General features: G+C 56.8%; 1 protein-coding gene and 1 long non-coding RNA gene across 3 annotated transcripts; one reads left to right on the forward strand and one right to left on the reverse strand.

Moving 5' to 3' along the window:
* Positions 1-2,472: 2,472 nt before the first annotated feature.
* Positions 2,473-9,800, forward strand: PARP10 (poly(ADP-ribose) polymerase family member 10). 2 transcript variants are annotated; one of them, XM_087931907.1, is made up of 10 exons: positions 2,473-2,768; positions 3,319-3,564; positions 4,134-4,370; positions 4,460-5,304; positions 5,556-5,768; positions 5,890-6,013; positions 6,138-7,091; positions 7,237-7,370; positions 8,183-8,357; positions 9,125-9,800. In XM_087931907.1, the coding sequence occupies exons 1-10, from the start codon at positions 2,603-2,605 to the stop codon at positions 9,445-9,447; spliced, it is 3,417 nt and encodes a 1,138-aa protein (XP_087788033.1). In that variant the 5' UTR covers positions 2,473-2,602; the 3' UTR covers positions 9,448-9,800. The 2 variants fall into 2 exon arrangements, with proteins under 2 accessions (XP_087788033.1, XP_026577652.2); XM_026721867.2 differs by having other exon boundaries at positions 2,499-2,768; positions 6,174-7,091.
* Positions 9,801-10,974: 1,174 nt separating this feature from the next.
* Positions 10,975-14,457, reverse strand: LOC148126506 (uncharacterized). Its single transcript, XR_015743346.1, has 3 exons — positions 14,318-14,457; positions 12,394-12,477; positions 10,975-11,113 (listed from the first exon to the last, which is right to left on the reverse strand). It is a non-coding gene; the product is annotated as an uncharacterized LOC148126506 (long non-coding RNA).
* Positions 14,458-15,962: the final 1,505 nt, after the last annotated feature.

The following is a 15,962-nucleotide window of genomic DNA, read 5'->3' on the forward strand; positions in this document are numbered from 1 at the left end:
AGGGAGAGGAAAAACAATCCCGTTAGAATTGGGGGCGGGGAGTGGAAAATAGCCATCCCCTGCGAGCCACACGAACCGAAGTTTTAGATAGGATGAACATGGATCAGAACTATTTGCAATCCTGTTGAGCTGTTGCTAATCGTGAAACATGATTTTGCAAAGGACGGAGCTTTCATTATACCGTAGATACATTTGGACGCAGGAGGATGCAACCGTGAGAAAGAGGGAACTGAAAGTAGCAGATGGATAGAGATTTCAGATGTGCATCAGGACGGTGGAAAGTGACTCAGAAAGGAAGAACAAGGAAGGCAGCTGTGAAATGCGTGCAGAAGAGCACAAAAAGTATGCCCAGGAAGGTGTGTTCTGGGCCACTGGTCCATAAGCTGTCTTTACTGGACCAGTGACAGTGGACTCATTGCAATGGTTCGTTACAGTAAGTTGTGTTATGATGGTTGTTTATGCCCCAAATTATTAGCAAAATAAACCTCTGAATCTCAAAGTAAGAATTGCTGTTTTGTGTTGCTGTCTTTCGTTTCTTCCATTGGATCTTTCCACACCACCAGGAAATGAAGGCTGCCTCTGCTCTAGTCCTCTGGAATCCGGCCTGACCCTCTTCTCTCCCGCCCTCCGAGCCCAAGGAGAGGAGCCCATCCCCTGCCAGGCAGGTCTCTGGGTGCTTGGGGGGGGGGCTGTCCCTGCTTCATCCCTCCCTCCCTCCCTCCCCGATAAACCTTTGTACATGGTGAGTGCATGGCTCAGAAATGTGTCATTGATCACAGAGTGTGCAATCAAACTATTTTGGTGACTACTCCAACGCAGACCTGGAGCACAGCAACTACGATGAAAGGAGCCCAGTTGGGGTGATGTGTGGCTTTTCACTGCCTGCTTCCTGGCGACGACAGGGTCTGAACTCAGAGCCCTGGGCCTTCTCATGGTAAATAAATAAACACACGGCACCAGTGTTTACTCGGGATGAAAAAGGCACTTTAATAATGGTGGGTACTCCTTTTATAGGCTACATGCATACGTCATAGCAGGACAAAGAAGCATTCTACATAATTATGCTAATGCAAACCTATGCCATAGCTGGTATCTTATGCTGCTACTTTTTAGCTCCTCCCAGTTACTCTTATCTCCATAACTTTCGTTTCTCCCATATTACTCTCATTTACCAGTACATTGCAACAGTGATGGGCTCTGCTTTCCTTCCCCTGACATTCTCTTGTGGGCTCCATTTTGTTGGACTCCTTTCCAGAATTCATCCCTATTTCTGCCTGTTATTAGCCACCCCTCCAGTAAGCCTTGCCCAATTCTGAATGTACTTACAGATTGTTTTGTGATTTGTTTAGGTTGATCTTTTATGATCAAAGATCAGATCATCAAAATTGCAGCACAGAAAAACAAAGAAAATGTGCCATTGTCCACCTAGGAAAGTGCACAATAATAACATAAATTAAAAAGTAAGGATATTAGACCCACAAAGCCAATAATCACAGCATGTTCACTGCAACTGCTGTGTAATTGCAGTTGTGTAGTGTGGATTGCACTCATGGTGACTGGCATATACTAAGTTTTATACTAGAAATTCACCTCCCTGGGAATTACTGAACGCAGGTGCTGAGTAAAATTCTCAAATCTATAAAATGTGCCGTCAACAAGTTCAGCCCTGCCAACCTCTCGGGACCCTTTAGGTACCCAGGGGAAACGTGCTAAGGCCAGCCTGAAAAACCTCTTCCCTCCCACCGGAGGAGGCGAAGCTCTGCCTCCCGCAGCCTTCCAGCCACCCCGAATCCCTCTGGCCTCCCCAACGGCAGCAGAAAGCAGGAAACCTCCAGCTGGGGAGTGTAGTTTGCCCCCCCCCCCCGAGGACCACCCGCCAGGCCGTGCCGGCGTTTGGCCCCGGCCGGCTGGCCTGCCTGGCACCCGGGGAGGCTCTGAGGGGTTCTCGGAAGCTGGGCTGGGCTGGGCAAGCGGTCATGGGGGGCGGGGGCGTCCCAGGGTCCTCCTGAAGCCCCCGGGCTCCTCCAACGGGGTTGTGCCCGGGCGACGCCGCCGGAGGGTGCTGCGTGGCTCTGAAGGGCCACGACCCCCCAGGCCACGCGTGCCCCTGCAGGCGCCTCGCTCGCCGGCCCAGCCTCCGCCTGAGGGACCCCCACCCCCACCCCGCGCCTCCAGGCATCGGGTCCAGCAGCGCCCCGACCGCCGAGTCGGGCATATGCGAAGGCTTCGCCACATCGGGGCGGGGTTTCGTGGCCGCGGGGCGGGGCAGCGGGGGGTCTTTCTGCCTGGGGATCGTAGTTCGCTCCGAAGCCCCGGGAAGGAGCAGCAGGACAGCGCCCCCGCCCCCCCCCCCGGGAAAGCGCGGTGGTCGCAGAGGGCCGGGGGGATTGGAGTCCAGCGGCACAGCTGGGGAGATCCGACGGGCGGGGCGGGGCGGGGCGGGGCGGCCGCCCGGAGGGAGGAAGGCAGCTGCGGCGGCGCCCCTTCTGGCTCGCGGGCCGTTTCGCTTTCGTTTCCCGCGCGGCTGCTGCTGCGGACCTCGGGCTCTCCGCCCTCCCGGACTTCCTCGCTCTTTCGGGCGGACTTTTGGGTTTTTTTTCCCATGGCGGCGGCGGCGGCGGCCGTGGCGGTGCTCGGGGTCCCCTCGGACGTGGCCGATGAGCTGCTGGTGTTTTACTTTGAGAACCGTCGGCGCTCGGGCGGCGGGCCGGTGCAGAGCTGGCGGCGGAGGGGCGGCCGCGCCACGCTAACTTTTGAGCGCCCCGAAGGTGAGGACCTCGGCCGGTGGGAGTCGGGCAGCAACGCTTCCGGCCCCGGGGCTCTGCCCGAGGGGGAGGCCGGCAGCCCCAAGGGCTTCACAGAGCGGCTGCCCTCTTCGCAATGCCTGCCCGCCACCCGCTTACCCTCCCTGGGCCGTCCGCTGCGCGGGCTTGTGCGGCCCACTGAGGCCCAGCGGCTCCCCGTCGACCCCAGCTGAGCTTATTAGCAGGCGTTGCAAAAGCAGCCACTGACCTCCGGCTACAGAGTCCGTGTGTTCTAAGACTGAGGAGGTTGGGGATGATGGAAAGCGTAGTCCATTGTGCAAGGGACCTAGGTGGCTATGAGGCTGGGGTCTTTAGTGCTCCAGCTTTGCCCCAGACAGGTGGCTGGGTCCTTCTGGGACTTGGCTTGGGAGGGGTTGAGGCCCTGGATGGGAGGCTGGTCACAGAGGCCTGCCGGCTTGGGGTCTGCCTCGGCCTGTCCCTGGTAGTGGCTTGGCTGGCCATTGAGGTGAGGACTTTCCTCCTGGAGCTCCCCTGCTGGTCTCCTCCCTGGCAGATGCCCAGAGGGTCCTCTCCAGAAGTGACCATGCCCTGCAAGGGGTGCAGCTGACGGTCCAGCCCGCTGCTCCTCGGGATTACGGGAAGGTGCTCCTCCAGGGCCTGAACCCACAGAGCAGCCTGGAGCTGGTGGAGCTCTACGTGGAGCACCTGCTGGATTGCGAGAGGGACGCTTACTCCATCTGGCGCAGCCCTGCCGGGGACCAGGCGCTGGTGCAGCTGCAGGTGGTGCTCAGCCACGCAGGTACTTGTGGAGCCCTCCTCCATTCAGAACGCAGCCAGCTGAGCCTCCTGAGGGGCCTTCCTGGCCCCCAAGTGGGGTTGCCACCAGGTGCCTTGGGCCTCCTCTTGGCCCATGCTCCCTTACTCTGCCCCCCTCCCCGAGAAACACCAGCAGGGGCAGATACCCAAAGGGCAGGAAATCCACTGCCTTGCCAAACGTTGCAGTCCTGCACCAAGCTACATCACGTAGGCTGCAGCTTTTGGCTAGCTGGGATTGTGTGCCCACCAGGGAGGATCCTGCATTATGGGCAGAGTTAGCCATCATCTGCCAGGGATTCCTGGCTTCGCTGGGCCTGGAAACTAGCCTCTGGCCTCCAGTTGGGCCATCAGTTTCCAAAGGAGGGAGGAAGGTTAGCTGGCTCCCCGCTTGGAACCTCCAGAGAAGCTGAAGGGGAGATCCTTTCCCAGCAATCTGTCTTGGGGGGCGGGGTGGGGGTGGAAAGGACAGAGGGCAGTTCCTAGGGCAAAGCTGAAGGGCAGCCGCTTGTCTTCGTTGGCTGCCTTGACTTGGTTCCTCGGCTTCCCTGGCAGAGTTCTTGGCGCTGGCGGATCGTGTGCAAAGCCAGCTGCTGGACGGGGCCAGCCTGGTGCTGGACTGGGTGGAGCAGACAGACAGCATCCTGGTCCGGAGTCCCCACAACAGCCAGCTGCAGCCAGAGGTGCTGACCCTCTACTTTGAGAGCAGGCGGAGTGGCGGGGGCCGTGTGCAGGCAGTGCGGCTTCTCCCGGGGGGCATGTTGGCCGTGGTCTCCTTTCAGGACCGCACAGGTGAGGGCTGTTCGAGACGCGTCTCCTGGCTCCACTTCCGAGAGGTGCCGAAAAGGCTCTTCTCATCCTGCTGCCTTCCTTTCCCGCAGTGGTGGATCAGGTGCTGAAGCAACCCCACCAGCTCCCCGTTGGTGACCTGAAGGTCTCCCCTCACTATGACTTCCTGGAGCCCCCGGAGGCAGCGGCAGAGCTGCAGGCGGCAGGAGCTGGCATGGCCCTGCCCACCACCCTTCCTGTCGCAGAAGCAGCTACAAGGCGACTGCTGCAGTCCACGGGTGTCCTGCAGGAGCTGGGGGCCTTTGCTCCCGAGTGCATTCTACGCTGCGAGGAGGCTGGGCTACACATCTCGGGTGGGGATCCAACTCGGCGGCGGCAGCTGCGGGAGCACATCCAGGCCGCCTTGCATGCAGTGGTGCAGGAGCGGCTGCCCTGCTCAGCCTGGGTGCTCGAGTTCCTGCAGCTGGCAGAAGTGCAGGAGCACCTGGTGGAACGGCTTGCTGAGCGCGGGGTGGGCGCCTGCTACATTCCCAGGGCAGAGGAGGTGCTGGTCATGGCCCTGAAGCCGTCCGCGGCTCAGCTGGCTGCTTCCCTCCTGGACTCCTTTCTCAGCTCGATCTCCCTGCCCTTGTCCGAGCGGCAGCTGCTGGCCTTGGCATCCCCCCACTGGGCCCAGGTGCAGGCAGGACTGCGCTGCTGCCTCGTGCGTCTGGCTGAGGATGGGGAGCACCTGGAGGGCCTCACCCTTCCTGGCCTGGAGGAGGAGAACGTGGCTGAGCTGAAGCGAGGCCTGCAGGACTGCCTGCCGGATGAGGTGCTGGTGACCACAGAACCTGGCCGTCTTCGCTACCTTCAGCTCCATCGCCATGAACTGCTGGCTAGCTTGGCTGATGTCACCCTGCTGCCCCTGGAGGGAACCGAGGTCACGGGCTTGCGGGTAAAAGGGGGCAGCTGCTGCGGGGGCCTTCCACGTCCTGCCCGCAACACACGGGGTGCCAGGCACTTGCCAGCTCTGCCCTCCTTCAGTGTTCCCTCTGATGCGGGTTGCCACGAGTCCTTGGGCACTGGGCTAATGGCCGCTTCCGTGGCCAAAGAGGAGGGAGGGGCTCAGATCCTGCTTTTGCCGACCTTTTGCCAAGCAAAACAAGTGAGCCAGAAGGAAACGGGCATGGTGTCTCTCTTGTGCAGCTGAGCGGTGATACTTGGGCGTGTCGAGCTGCAGCTGACCTCCTGCAGAGTCTGCTCTCTGCCATCCGTGTCCGGTCTGTGGTGCTGCATCTGCCTGGTATGAGCCGCTTCTTGCTGGAGGAGCGTGGCCAGGCCATCCTGCAGGGCCTGGAGAGGAGCTGCTGCTGTGCCTTCGGGCTGGAGAACCTCCAGTGGCACTTCCCAGAGACCCAGGTGCGTCCCCTGGAGGAGGGGGTGGGGCTTGGGAAGTGCACTGGGCCCGGAGGCTGGAGGGGAGAAAAGAGCTTGGAAAGTGGGGGTTGCCTCTGAAGGGCCTCTCCCTCCCCCCCACCAGCACAAGTTGGAGACGTCCCAGGAGCCCATTGCCCTCGTGTGCCGGCGGGATTCCCTGCATGGCCGCAAGCAGCAGCTGAAGAGCCCAGCTGGGGTGGCTGACCAGCCATGCGAAGCTAACCTGGGTAATGCCTCTCCCTGGAGGTGAAGGACAGCAAGGGCTGCCCACCATCCCCTTCCTGGTGTAAGGTTGGAGCTCGGGGTGGGGTTGGGGTTGGGGTAGTTTCAGGGTTCCCCCTTTCTGTGCAGGTTTCCCTGCTCAGCTGGGTCCCCCTCCCGTTGCAGAAGAGATCAAGGGCCTGCTGGCTGCCCTCCAGCCTCCCCAGATGGCCCTTCCTGCAGCAGGGCAGGAGGGGCAGACAGCCACAGCCGTGGAGCCGTTGGCGGACGTCCCCCCCGCCTTCGAGCAGCAGGCCAGCTTGGCTGACCTCGACGAAATGGAAGAAGGGCCCTTGCCCATCCCAGGCCCCATTCCAAGCACGGCATTGGAGGAGGAGGAGGCCCAGCTGCTCCTGGCCATCCAGCAGTCCATGGACAGCGCTCGGCAGGAAGTGGAGGAGCTGGCGCGTGCCACGGAGCTCTCTCTGCGCTCTGAGCAGGAGCAGCCATCCAGTCCTGATGCCGACATGCTGTCTGTCATAAAAGCCTCTCTGGAGGCAGCGGCTGCAACCCATCTGCAGGTCTACACCGCCTTGGAGGAGGAGGCAGAGGCCGTGGTGCAGGAGCTGGAACATGCCCTGGGCATGCAGGTGCGGGAGGAAATGGTGCAGAATGAGGCCCTCTTGTCCCTGCCCGCTCTCTGCCTTGATTACCTGGCCTACCTGGAGAGGAAGCATGCGGTGAGCATCAAGCTTGCTGGCCCTGTAGCCACCGTGTCGGGCTTCTTGGACTATCCTGTGGCCGCCACCCGAGACCTCGCCCTGCTGCTGGCTCGGCTGCTGCACGTGGGAGTGGCCATGGGCAGTGGGGATGCCCGCTGGGTCCGGTGGGAGCCCTCGGAGCAGGGCTTCCCCACCCCCTATTCGGCCCAGGCCAGTGCCCTGCTGGAGCAAGCATGGTGCCGCGGCCACAAGCGCCTGGAGGTGTTCTTCGATGGGCGGCCTGTTGCTGTGGACTTTGAGCGGATGGAGGAGTACGACGTTGGCAATGGCCGCACTCTGCCCATTGGCCGCACCGAGCTCCAGCCTCCACTCTCTTCTCCAGGTAGATGCCCTGCACATGTGCCCCACCCAGTGGGTTCCTGGTGCCCCTGTTGTGGCAGCACAGACCTCCCTGAACATGCAGAGTGGGGGCCCCTGGCCTGGGGGTGGAGAGCAGCTGTTCCTCCATGGTCTGTGTTTCTCTGCAGCCCTGCTAGACCCCCCAGCTGAGGGCGAAGTGAAGCTGCTCCCACTGGCTGAGGACTCTGCAGAGTTTCAGATGACCGTCCAAGGCTTCTATGACACGCTGGGCGGCCTTCACAGCCAGCTCTGCATCGTCAAGGTAGCTGTTTGTCTCTCTCCCCTTCAGCGCAGGGGCAGCCCTCTCTGGCCATGAGGCTGGCTGGTGGGGTCTCAGGAGCAGAAGACCCCTAACCAGGTCAGTTGGAGTTCCTATCTGCCACGTTGGGGATTCTTGCTTTCATGTGGGGTTGTTCCCTTGAGCCAAACCTGGAGAGGGCCTCAGTTCTACAGGTCCCCTCCTTGGCATCTGCCCCTGCTGTGGGTTCAGCGGACACCCTGCCTTTGACCCGCAAGTCCCCTCTGGAAAAGCCGGGCCGGGAAGGGCTGCTGAGGAGCAGTGAGAGCAGGGGCCCTTCCGGGATGTGCCGCTTCTTTCTGTGCTGGCGGTTCGGCCCTGCTGGGAGGGATGTCGGCTGGCCTCCTCTGTCCCAAGCCCCTGCCAAGCCCCCATCTGGGGGAGCCCCCTCAGCCTTGCGGAGAGGCCCCCGCCTGGTCTCGCCACTGGGGCACAGCCCCCCCTTTCCTTGCAAAGGGCAGTGGTCCAGGATTGGCCCGGAGGGCGCTAGGGCAGCCGTCCCACAAGCTGGCCCAGCCTGGCTCTGCCATTGGCACCCCTGGCTCGAAGGACGAGGGATGGGAATTCCTCCCCTGCCCGCCCCCCGGTTCCGCATAGCTGCCCCTCTTTGGGGCTGCTTCAGAGCAGAGATGGAGCTGGGGTCCCTGTGTGAGAAAGGGGAGGGGGTGCTTGGAGACAGCCCAGGCTTGGGGTCGAGCGGGCCCCGTGTGCCCAGTGGGGCAGGGAGGGAACGGAGCTGCGTGTGCGGCTGACTCACCTGCCTCCCTGCGTTGCAGCTGGAGAAGGTGATGCACCCGCTGCTCTACCAGCAGTACCAGCTGAAGAAGGCTGCCATGGAGAAGGCCTGTGGGCACCGGGCGGTGGAGCGGATCCTGTACCACGGCACAACGGAGGAGTCCAGCCATGAGATCTGCCAGCACGGCTTCAACCGCAGCTTTTGTGGCAGGAATGGTCAGTGACTGCGTGCAGAGGGACCCCTCCTTGGTGGCTCCTAAGGGGGCATTCTCGTGAGGAGGGCAAGGGGTTGGCCTGGGGGGTGCCCAGATCCAAGAAGCACGCACACCCACACACCCGCCGCAGAGAAGCCACACCAGAAGTGAGAGCAGCTGCAGCAGCCACGTTGGTGCCCTTGGTGGGAGGGGGCAGGAAGGGGACTGGCAGCAGCTGGAGAGGTCGAATTGGGTGGGGGAGGGGCTGCACAGCTGGAGAGGGTTTCTGGGCACTGCGCTGCCAGGAGGCGGCTTATAGGTGACCAGCACCAGTCAGTGCCCAGCCAGTCTCTGAGATGGAGAAAAACTGGGCAGGATGGTGCTGAGGTTGCTTTTTGGCATTTGGCCTCTCGGAGGGGCTGTTGGAGGCTGCATCAGCTACCGGCTGGCCAGGCACCGGCCTCGCTTCCTCTTCGCGCCCTGAAGGGACGGGATGGGCAGCGCCCCACAGCTTCATACTTGTGAGATACTGCACATTATTCTGTGTTCCCTTGCATGCTGTGTTTTCTTGCTTTTCAGTGTCAAACCTTCGCTGTAATACAGCTCCCTTTGCGCTTTGTTCACATTTTTAAACCTTCGTAGGGCTTACAGTCTCCGTAAATGTCCGTTAATTTGTTGCGGGTTATTCACCGCATTCCTGTCTGTCTGGATGCTTCTGCATATTTTCCACGCGTTTCCCTTCTCCGTGCCTCCATTGACTGAATGGCTCCTTTCTCCACCCGTTTCCAGCCACTCATTACGGCCACGGCGTCTACTTCGCAGTCAAGGCGCATATCTCGGTGCATGATCGCTACTCGCCTCGCAGCCCCGATGGCAACAAATATATCTTTGTCACCAGGACGCTGGTGGGGGACTACACAGCGGGCAACGCTAGCATGCGAGCCCCTCCCCTGCGGGAAGGAGATGCCACCCCCCGGCGGTACGACAGCACGGTAGACAACCCAAAGAATCCCTCCATCTTCGTCATCTTCAACGACACACAGGCCTACCCCGAATACCTCCTCACCTGTCAGTGGGTGAACCCGAAGGGGAGGCGTCCCCCCACCTGGTGAAGACCAGCTGGCTTCCTGTGGGGGGAGTGGGCTCCTGAGCAGGCAAGGGCAGAACTGGGAAGGGCAACAGGGCACAGCAGTGGGAGCAGTTCACGGAGGGCAAAGCATGGCGGTGCCCACAAGAGACTCGCCGTGCCCCCTTCCTTGAAGGTGGGCCTCAAGGCCCCGGGGCAGCGCCTGGAAGGCTCCCTCGCCAAGGTCCCCTTCCAGGCAGCCCCAAAGATGATCGGGTCACCCAAGACACACACTGGGGTGTCCTGCTCTTCAAGTGCTCCCCCCCTTTTGTTGTTCTTTTTTTAAATAGCTGGTTTTTTCTTTAAAGCTACAGACGTGAATAAAAATAAAGAACTTGAGTGTGTCTGATTAAGATTAGCTATAAAACTGCTAAACCCCAAAAGAGCAGGATTTTACAATCGATTGATGTGCAAATGACCATATTCAGTTGTTAGAAGAAATTGAGCCTTGACCACCCTGAATCAAAGTTTTTTAATTGTCAAGGGGGCGGAGTTGGTGAATTCCATCTAGCCAACCCTTAAAACAGGGGTGTCCAACCTTGGCAACTTTAAGACTTGTGGACTTCAACTCCCAGAATTCCTCAGCCAGCAAAGGTTGGACACCCCTGCCTTAAAACCTCCCATGATTGCATCCTTCCCTCTTTTGTAACAGTCTGAACAGAATACGTTGGAAGCCTGCAAACTATGTGAATTCCAATTGCTGAGATAAAATTGAACATTCAATTCTCCCCCAAATCTTTAAAATCCTGTTTTCAATTATAAATTTTTGAATAGCATTAAGAGCATGTTATTTTTTACCTCCCAATCAATCTCTTCTTGTGACTGGAATTGACCAACCCGCCTGTTGCCTATCCTGGCATTGTGGGCGGAGAGAATGTGACTGGCCCAAGGTCACCCAGCCAGGTTCCATGCTAAGGACTAGAACTCACCACCTCCTGGTTTCTAGCCTTCACTACTGGACCAAACTGGCTCTTAGATATAGCAGTATTCAATTCTAGCACTTTAATAACTTAAGAAAAAATAATATTGCTGGGCTGTTGGTTTGCTTCCAGAAAATCCTGTTGTGTATTCAATATTTTTGAGCTTTCAGTGGCTGCTAAGGCATCCAGACAGAGCAGAGGTGTTGCTATTCAGCTGATTTCGGTAAATAGTCTCATTTATTTATTTCAATTTGAATATTGCCCATCTTTCTTCCCTGGGCAGCTTACAATGTCATAAGTAAGAGAATAAAACAATTACAGTGTTAAAAGACCATCAGATCTTAAGAGGTAAAACATATTAAAATGGATAAAAAGAGCCAATGGGCGGAAAGGGTGAGATCCTGCAGCAGTCCACTAGCCGTAATATTAGTCGTAATGGCCAATAATGTCTCTTCTGTATTCTTAAAAACGTGGTTTGCTCCTCCATTGATGAAGAGTAGCCGCCATTTTCTATCCAGGTGTTTTCCTTCCATCTTTAAAGAAAGGGCTATTTCCCAGGGAAACCCTGCGACCAGGGTTGGTTTCTACCCCCACGGGGCCCGAGGGGGTCTGTCTCAGCTGCTGGAAAGACCCAGAATTCCTCTGGCAACTGAGCCAGTCCTTGCCAGGGTCCCAGGCTTGCAGGCCCCTGGCGGTTGTACCCTCGAGGGACTGGCAGTCTTGGACCTAGAACTAAGGAGAAACTTGCTGACAATTAACCCGTGGAACAGCTTGCCTCCAGAAGTTCTGGGAGGTCTTTAAGAAGCCATTTGTCCAGAATGGTGTAGTAGGCTCTCCTACTTGGGTGGAGGGTTGGAATGGAGGACCTCCGAGGTCCCTTCCATCTCTATTTTTCTATCCTGTTGTTCTTTCTACGTGTCCCATCCAGTGCAAAGAAAAGCTGGAATGGCATAGGATCTCCTGCCATGGACGGGGGTGGACTAGAAGACCCAGGCCCCTGCCAATGCTGTTCTGGGTTCAATTCCAAGAGAAAGCAGACAAGCAGGAACCTCTTGAGGAGGCGATGAGGGTGAGGAGGTCTCCCATGAAGGAGCCAAAACTGGAGGAGGAGCTCAGAGCCACCTGGGAAGGGTCAGCATGAGTCAGGGAGGAAAGTTGGAGGTGAGCTCCACAGCTAGAGGGGCAAGCGCCAGCCGAGATGCCGGGGCCAAAGGAGCTGGTGGGGGAACCATCACGGAAAAGGCTCTTGGCATGCAGCGGAATAGCAAAGGCACCGAGGCTTAGATGCCACTTCCCACTGCTTTCCAGCCCTCTCTAAGCGGTTTACGGAGTCAGCATATGGCCCCCAGCAATCTGGGTCCTCATTTTTCGACCTCGGAAGGATGGATGGCTGAGTCAACCTCAGGCCAGTCAGGATTGAACCGGCAGTCGGCAGAATTGGCCTGCAATACTGCACTCTGACTCCTGCGCCAGCACAACTCTTTGTGAAGCCGATTTCTGTGGCCCAGGTTAGGGAGGAGCTCAGCAGGGGAGGGTGCAGGCCAGAAAGGAGGCGGAAGGGACCGCCTGCTAAGCCGGATGTGGCCAGTCCCTGATGAAAGACGCCCCAGCAGGCTGAAGGGCCAAGAGCTCTTTGGGCCTCCGCCAGGCGTCCTGGGAGAATCCTGCAGACCCTGGAAGATGCCAGGGGGTGGGAGGCCAGCCAGCGGGACTCCGCTCTTCCAGCAGGAAAGAGGATCCTCTCATGATGGGTCAACGTTTTAGAGCAGACAATAAAGGAGGCCATTCGCAAGCACTTCCAACACAAACACAATTGCCAAAAGCGGCTTTGTAAAATAAATAGGCCAATAGAGGCTAATGGTTATGAAAAGAGTTGTTTACAAGGGTGGAATTCTACCTGGTCAGACCAGTTCTATAGAATCAGTTGTCATGATTCTGTGCAGTTTGGAAAACCGGCAAAATGCACCTCTGGCTGGCCCCTCCCCACCCTCCCCCACCCACTCACTTCTTACCTGGCATGCACACCATCCAACTTGCCTCCTTGTGCCTTTGCATACGTTGCTATTTTTCCATCCTTTTTTTTCCCCGACCATCAGCTGTGAAGGGATATTAAGATTAGCTAGAAAGCAAGAAATCCAACTTGCTTTCTAAAAGCAGAGGGGAATCTTCCTTAGGACTGAAGCTTCTATTTTTCAGTGCAGACTCAGGTAGCAGATTGCAGAAAGTTAGATCTCTCAGTGAATCTGTGATTCTGCAAGCAACTCAGTCTGCCTGCCTGCTTTGCCTGATTTTGGGTAAAAGTGGGTTTTTTTATAAAAAATTAAATATTTACATAAACATTTACAATACTTACACACAAGCCACGCCTAGCCAGTCGCCCAGTCGCCAAATCACACTCACAAATTAGGCCATGCCTACCAAACCAGTTAAATTCAAATCCCGCCCCTGGTTGTGTGGATATAATCAGGCATGGGACTCAAATTTCTTAACAACCAGTTCTGTGGGTGTGGCTTAATTTGTGGGTGTGGCTTGCTGGGCATGTGACTGGGTGGGCATGGCTTGCTGGGTGGGCATGTGACTGGTCATGTGTCTGGGTGGGTGTGACCAACTCAATGTCACTCACGTCAAGGGGTGCCTCGCCTGGCCCCTCCTCTCCCCGCCATTCCTTCTCACCCCCAGCCTCAACTTATCTATAGTTGTGTAAAAATGTTGGTCACCTTTTTTGACTTTATCACCTGCTTATTATAGATGGACTTTCATGGGCCGCTGAGAGGAGGAAATGGCTCACAGGCTTTGCCCAGGTGGGTGATTGGCAACAGGCTTTTAGGGAGCTGCCAGAAAGAGGGGGGGGGACAGTGTATCTTCCAAAGCACCAGAAGGATGGAAACTGAACAGAGAGAGAAGCAACCTAAAAGTGAGGAGAAGCTTCCTGACAGTGAGAACAACCAACCTGTGGAACTGCTCGCCACCAGAAGTTCTGGGTGCTCCGACACTGGAAGGTTTTAAGAAAAGACTGGACGGCCATTTCTCTGAAATGGTATAGGGCTCCCTCCCAAAGTCCCTTCTAAGGGTCATTCTGTTACTCTGACATATTTCCCAGGACCTCTATTCAGACTTTGGCATCCTATCCAGAGTTTTCCTGCCTGAGCAGGGGGTTGGACTAGAAGACCTCCAAGGTCCCTTTCAACTCTGGCAAACACACATGTACTTATGCTCTGGACTATAGACATGTAAACCCTGAAAAATACCTGGGCAAAAGAAAGGCAGTAAAATGACTCTAGGTGTAGGGACAGTGTAAAATATTAATATATGATAAATAATGGAAAAATTAAAAAGAATAGCACAGAGTTTTCTCTCTCTCCCCTCCTTTCCTTTCTATTTCTTTCTTTCCCTTTCTTTCTCTCCCTTCCTTTTTCTTTCTTGCTCTTTCTTTCCTTCTCTCTCTCTCTCTCTCTTACACACACAGACACATACACACACACTGCTGCACTCTGACTCCTGCGCCAGCACAGCTCTTTGTGAAGCCGATTTGTGTGGCCCAGGCTAGGGAGGAGCTCAGCAGGGGAGGGTGCAGGCCAGAAAGGAGGTGGAAGGGACCCCCTGGCTGCTGCTCACTGCGCCACAGCCGCTACATGGTAGGGAGAGCTGGCAGAGCACCGCATGGCGGCTTAGCCAGCCAGCTGAGCCCAGGGATGATGGGGGCGGCTCCTCACTAGGCCCCATCCAGCGCTGCTGGCGGGATGGGGCCACGCTGGTGGGGAAGCCAATCAGCCAAGCCCGGGGATGGTGGTGGGGAGGCTAGCTAGACCCCAGCCAGCACTGCTGTTGGGATGGGGCCATGCCGGAGGGGAAGCCAGCCAGCCTAGGCCGAGGATGGTGGGGCCCGGCAAGGTCCGGGGACAGTGGGGGAGGGGCTAGCATGACTCGCAGGCTTACCTGTGAGCAGGCAGATCAAGGCTGCTCAATTGGGGTTAGGGTTAGCCTAACTCAGCTGGAAGGAACAGTGGAGAGGCTTGTGTCGGCTCCGGCCAGGTCAGTGACTGCTTCTCTCATTTGCTCCTGCTGGGAGAGCGAAAACCTTGCGAGTGAGTCCCCCTCCCTTTGGGAAACGGCTCCTGGGCAGCAGAGAGAAACAGGATTCAACCGGGCTGCTTCTCTGCTGCCCAGGAGCCGCTTCCTGAAGGGAGGGGGACTCGCTCGCAAGCTTTTCGCTCTGCCAGGAGAGGCTCTCTCGCTCTCCCATATGGAGCAGCAGGTGAGAGAAACACTGCTGAGCTGGCCAGAGCCAACAGGAGCCTCTCCACGTGTTCCCCAGCGGAAGGCAAGTGGCGGTGGGAGAAGGGGCAAAACAAAAGGCAAGCGGGGATTAGGGAAGGCGACTGGGGCTTGCACTCACCCAGGGAGGTCATCACATCAGGCAGGGCCACAGCGAAAGGCAGGCAGCAATGGCTGGCCCGGTGGGCAAAAGCGGGCTGCAGGCATGTCCCTCATGTGCACGATGTTGCGCATGCATGATAGGGATTGACTGGGCAGGGAGCGGAGGAGCTGGCGAAGAGGGGCAGGGCCAGTCCGAGGCCCTATTTACCGATTCTCTTAACTATGGAAAATCATAACCGGTTCTTCCAAACCGGTCCAAGCCGGTAGAATCCCGCCCCTGGATATAATCTACACCAGGGGTCGCCAACCTTTTGACCTCAGTGACCACCAAACTCATAATTTTAGATCCCAGGGACCACTAACCGGTTCTGTGGGCATGGCCTAATTTGTGGGTGTGGCTTGGTGGTCATGTGACTGGCTGGGCATGGCTTGTATGTAAATATTACAAATACTTATATAAATATTGAATTTTTTATTAAAAAACAGCAACTTTTACCCAAAATCAGGAAAAGCAGGTGGGCAGATGGAGTTGCTCACAGAATCACAGATTCATTCGGAAATCTATCTATCTGCCATTGGCTAGCTCAGTCTGTCACATAAAATTTGCTTGCAAGCAAACTCACAAAATTAACTCACAACACACCATACATGTAAATATTGATTTTTTTATTTTAAAAAAGAGCAACTTTTACCCAAAATCAGGCAAAGCAGGCAGATTGAGTTGCTCACAGAATCATTCAGTGATCTGTCTATCTGCCATTGGCTAGCTCAGTCTCTCAAATTTGCTTGCGGTGAGTCTGCACTGAATTTGCTTGCAAGCAAACCTTCAGTCCTAAGGGAGGTTCGGCTGTACTTGAAAGCAGAGCCGAAGATCTAAAGACTAGCTGGAAAGCAAGAAATTCAGCCATTTCCTGTTTCCTAGCTAATCTAAATCTCCCAGCACAGCAGAACAGCTGCTGGTCAGGGGGAAAAAAAGGAAAAATAGCAATTTAGCAGGCAAGTTTACCGGGTAAGGAGTCAGTGGGCGGGGAGGGTTCCCACGGGCCATTTGGGTGGCTCAGCCTTGTGTTTCTGCATAGCCTGGATAGCCTTTGGTCTGCTTTGTGGGGGTGCTCTGGGGGTGGGATTTCTCTGCGGCCCACCAAAATTTTCTCACGGCCCACTGGTTGGCAACCGCTGATCTACACCAGGGGTCACCAATCTT

The sequence above is a fragment of the Pseudonaja textilis genome, chromosome 3, assembly GCF_049901715.1.
Source record: "Pseudonaja textilis isolate UNSWEBS1 chromosome 3, rPseTex1.2, whole genome shotgun sequence".
Taxonomy (NCBI): domain Eukaryota; kingdom Metazoa; phylum Chordata; class Lepidosauria; order Squamata; family Elapidae; genus Pseudonaja; species Pseudonaja textilis.

What these genes read in the sequence shown, in the direction of transcription:
- PARP10 (XM_087931907.1), top strand. Translation starts at nt 2,603, where the DNA reads ATGGCGGCGGCGGCGGCGGCCGTGGCGGTGCTCGGGGTCCCCTCGGAC. An exon ending in CCGAGGTCACGGGCTTGCGG is followed by an intron (nt 5,305 to 5,555) that starts GTAAAAGGGGGC and finishes TCTCTTGTGCAG; the next exon opens with CTGAGCGGTGATACTTGGGC. An exon ending in GCCATGCGAAGCTAACCTGG is followed by an intron (nt 6,014 to 6,137) that starts GTAATGCCTCTC and finishes CTTTCTGTGCAG; the next exon opens with GTTTCCCTGCTCAGCTGGGT.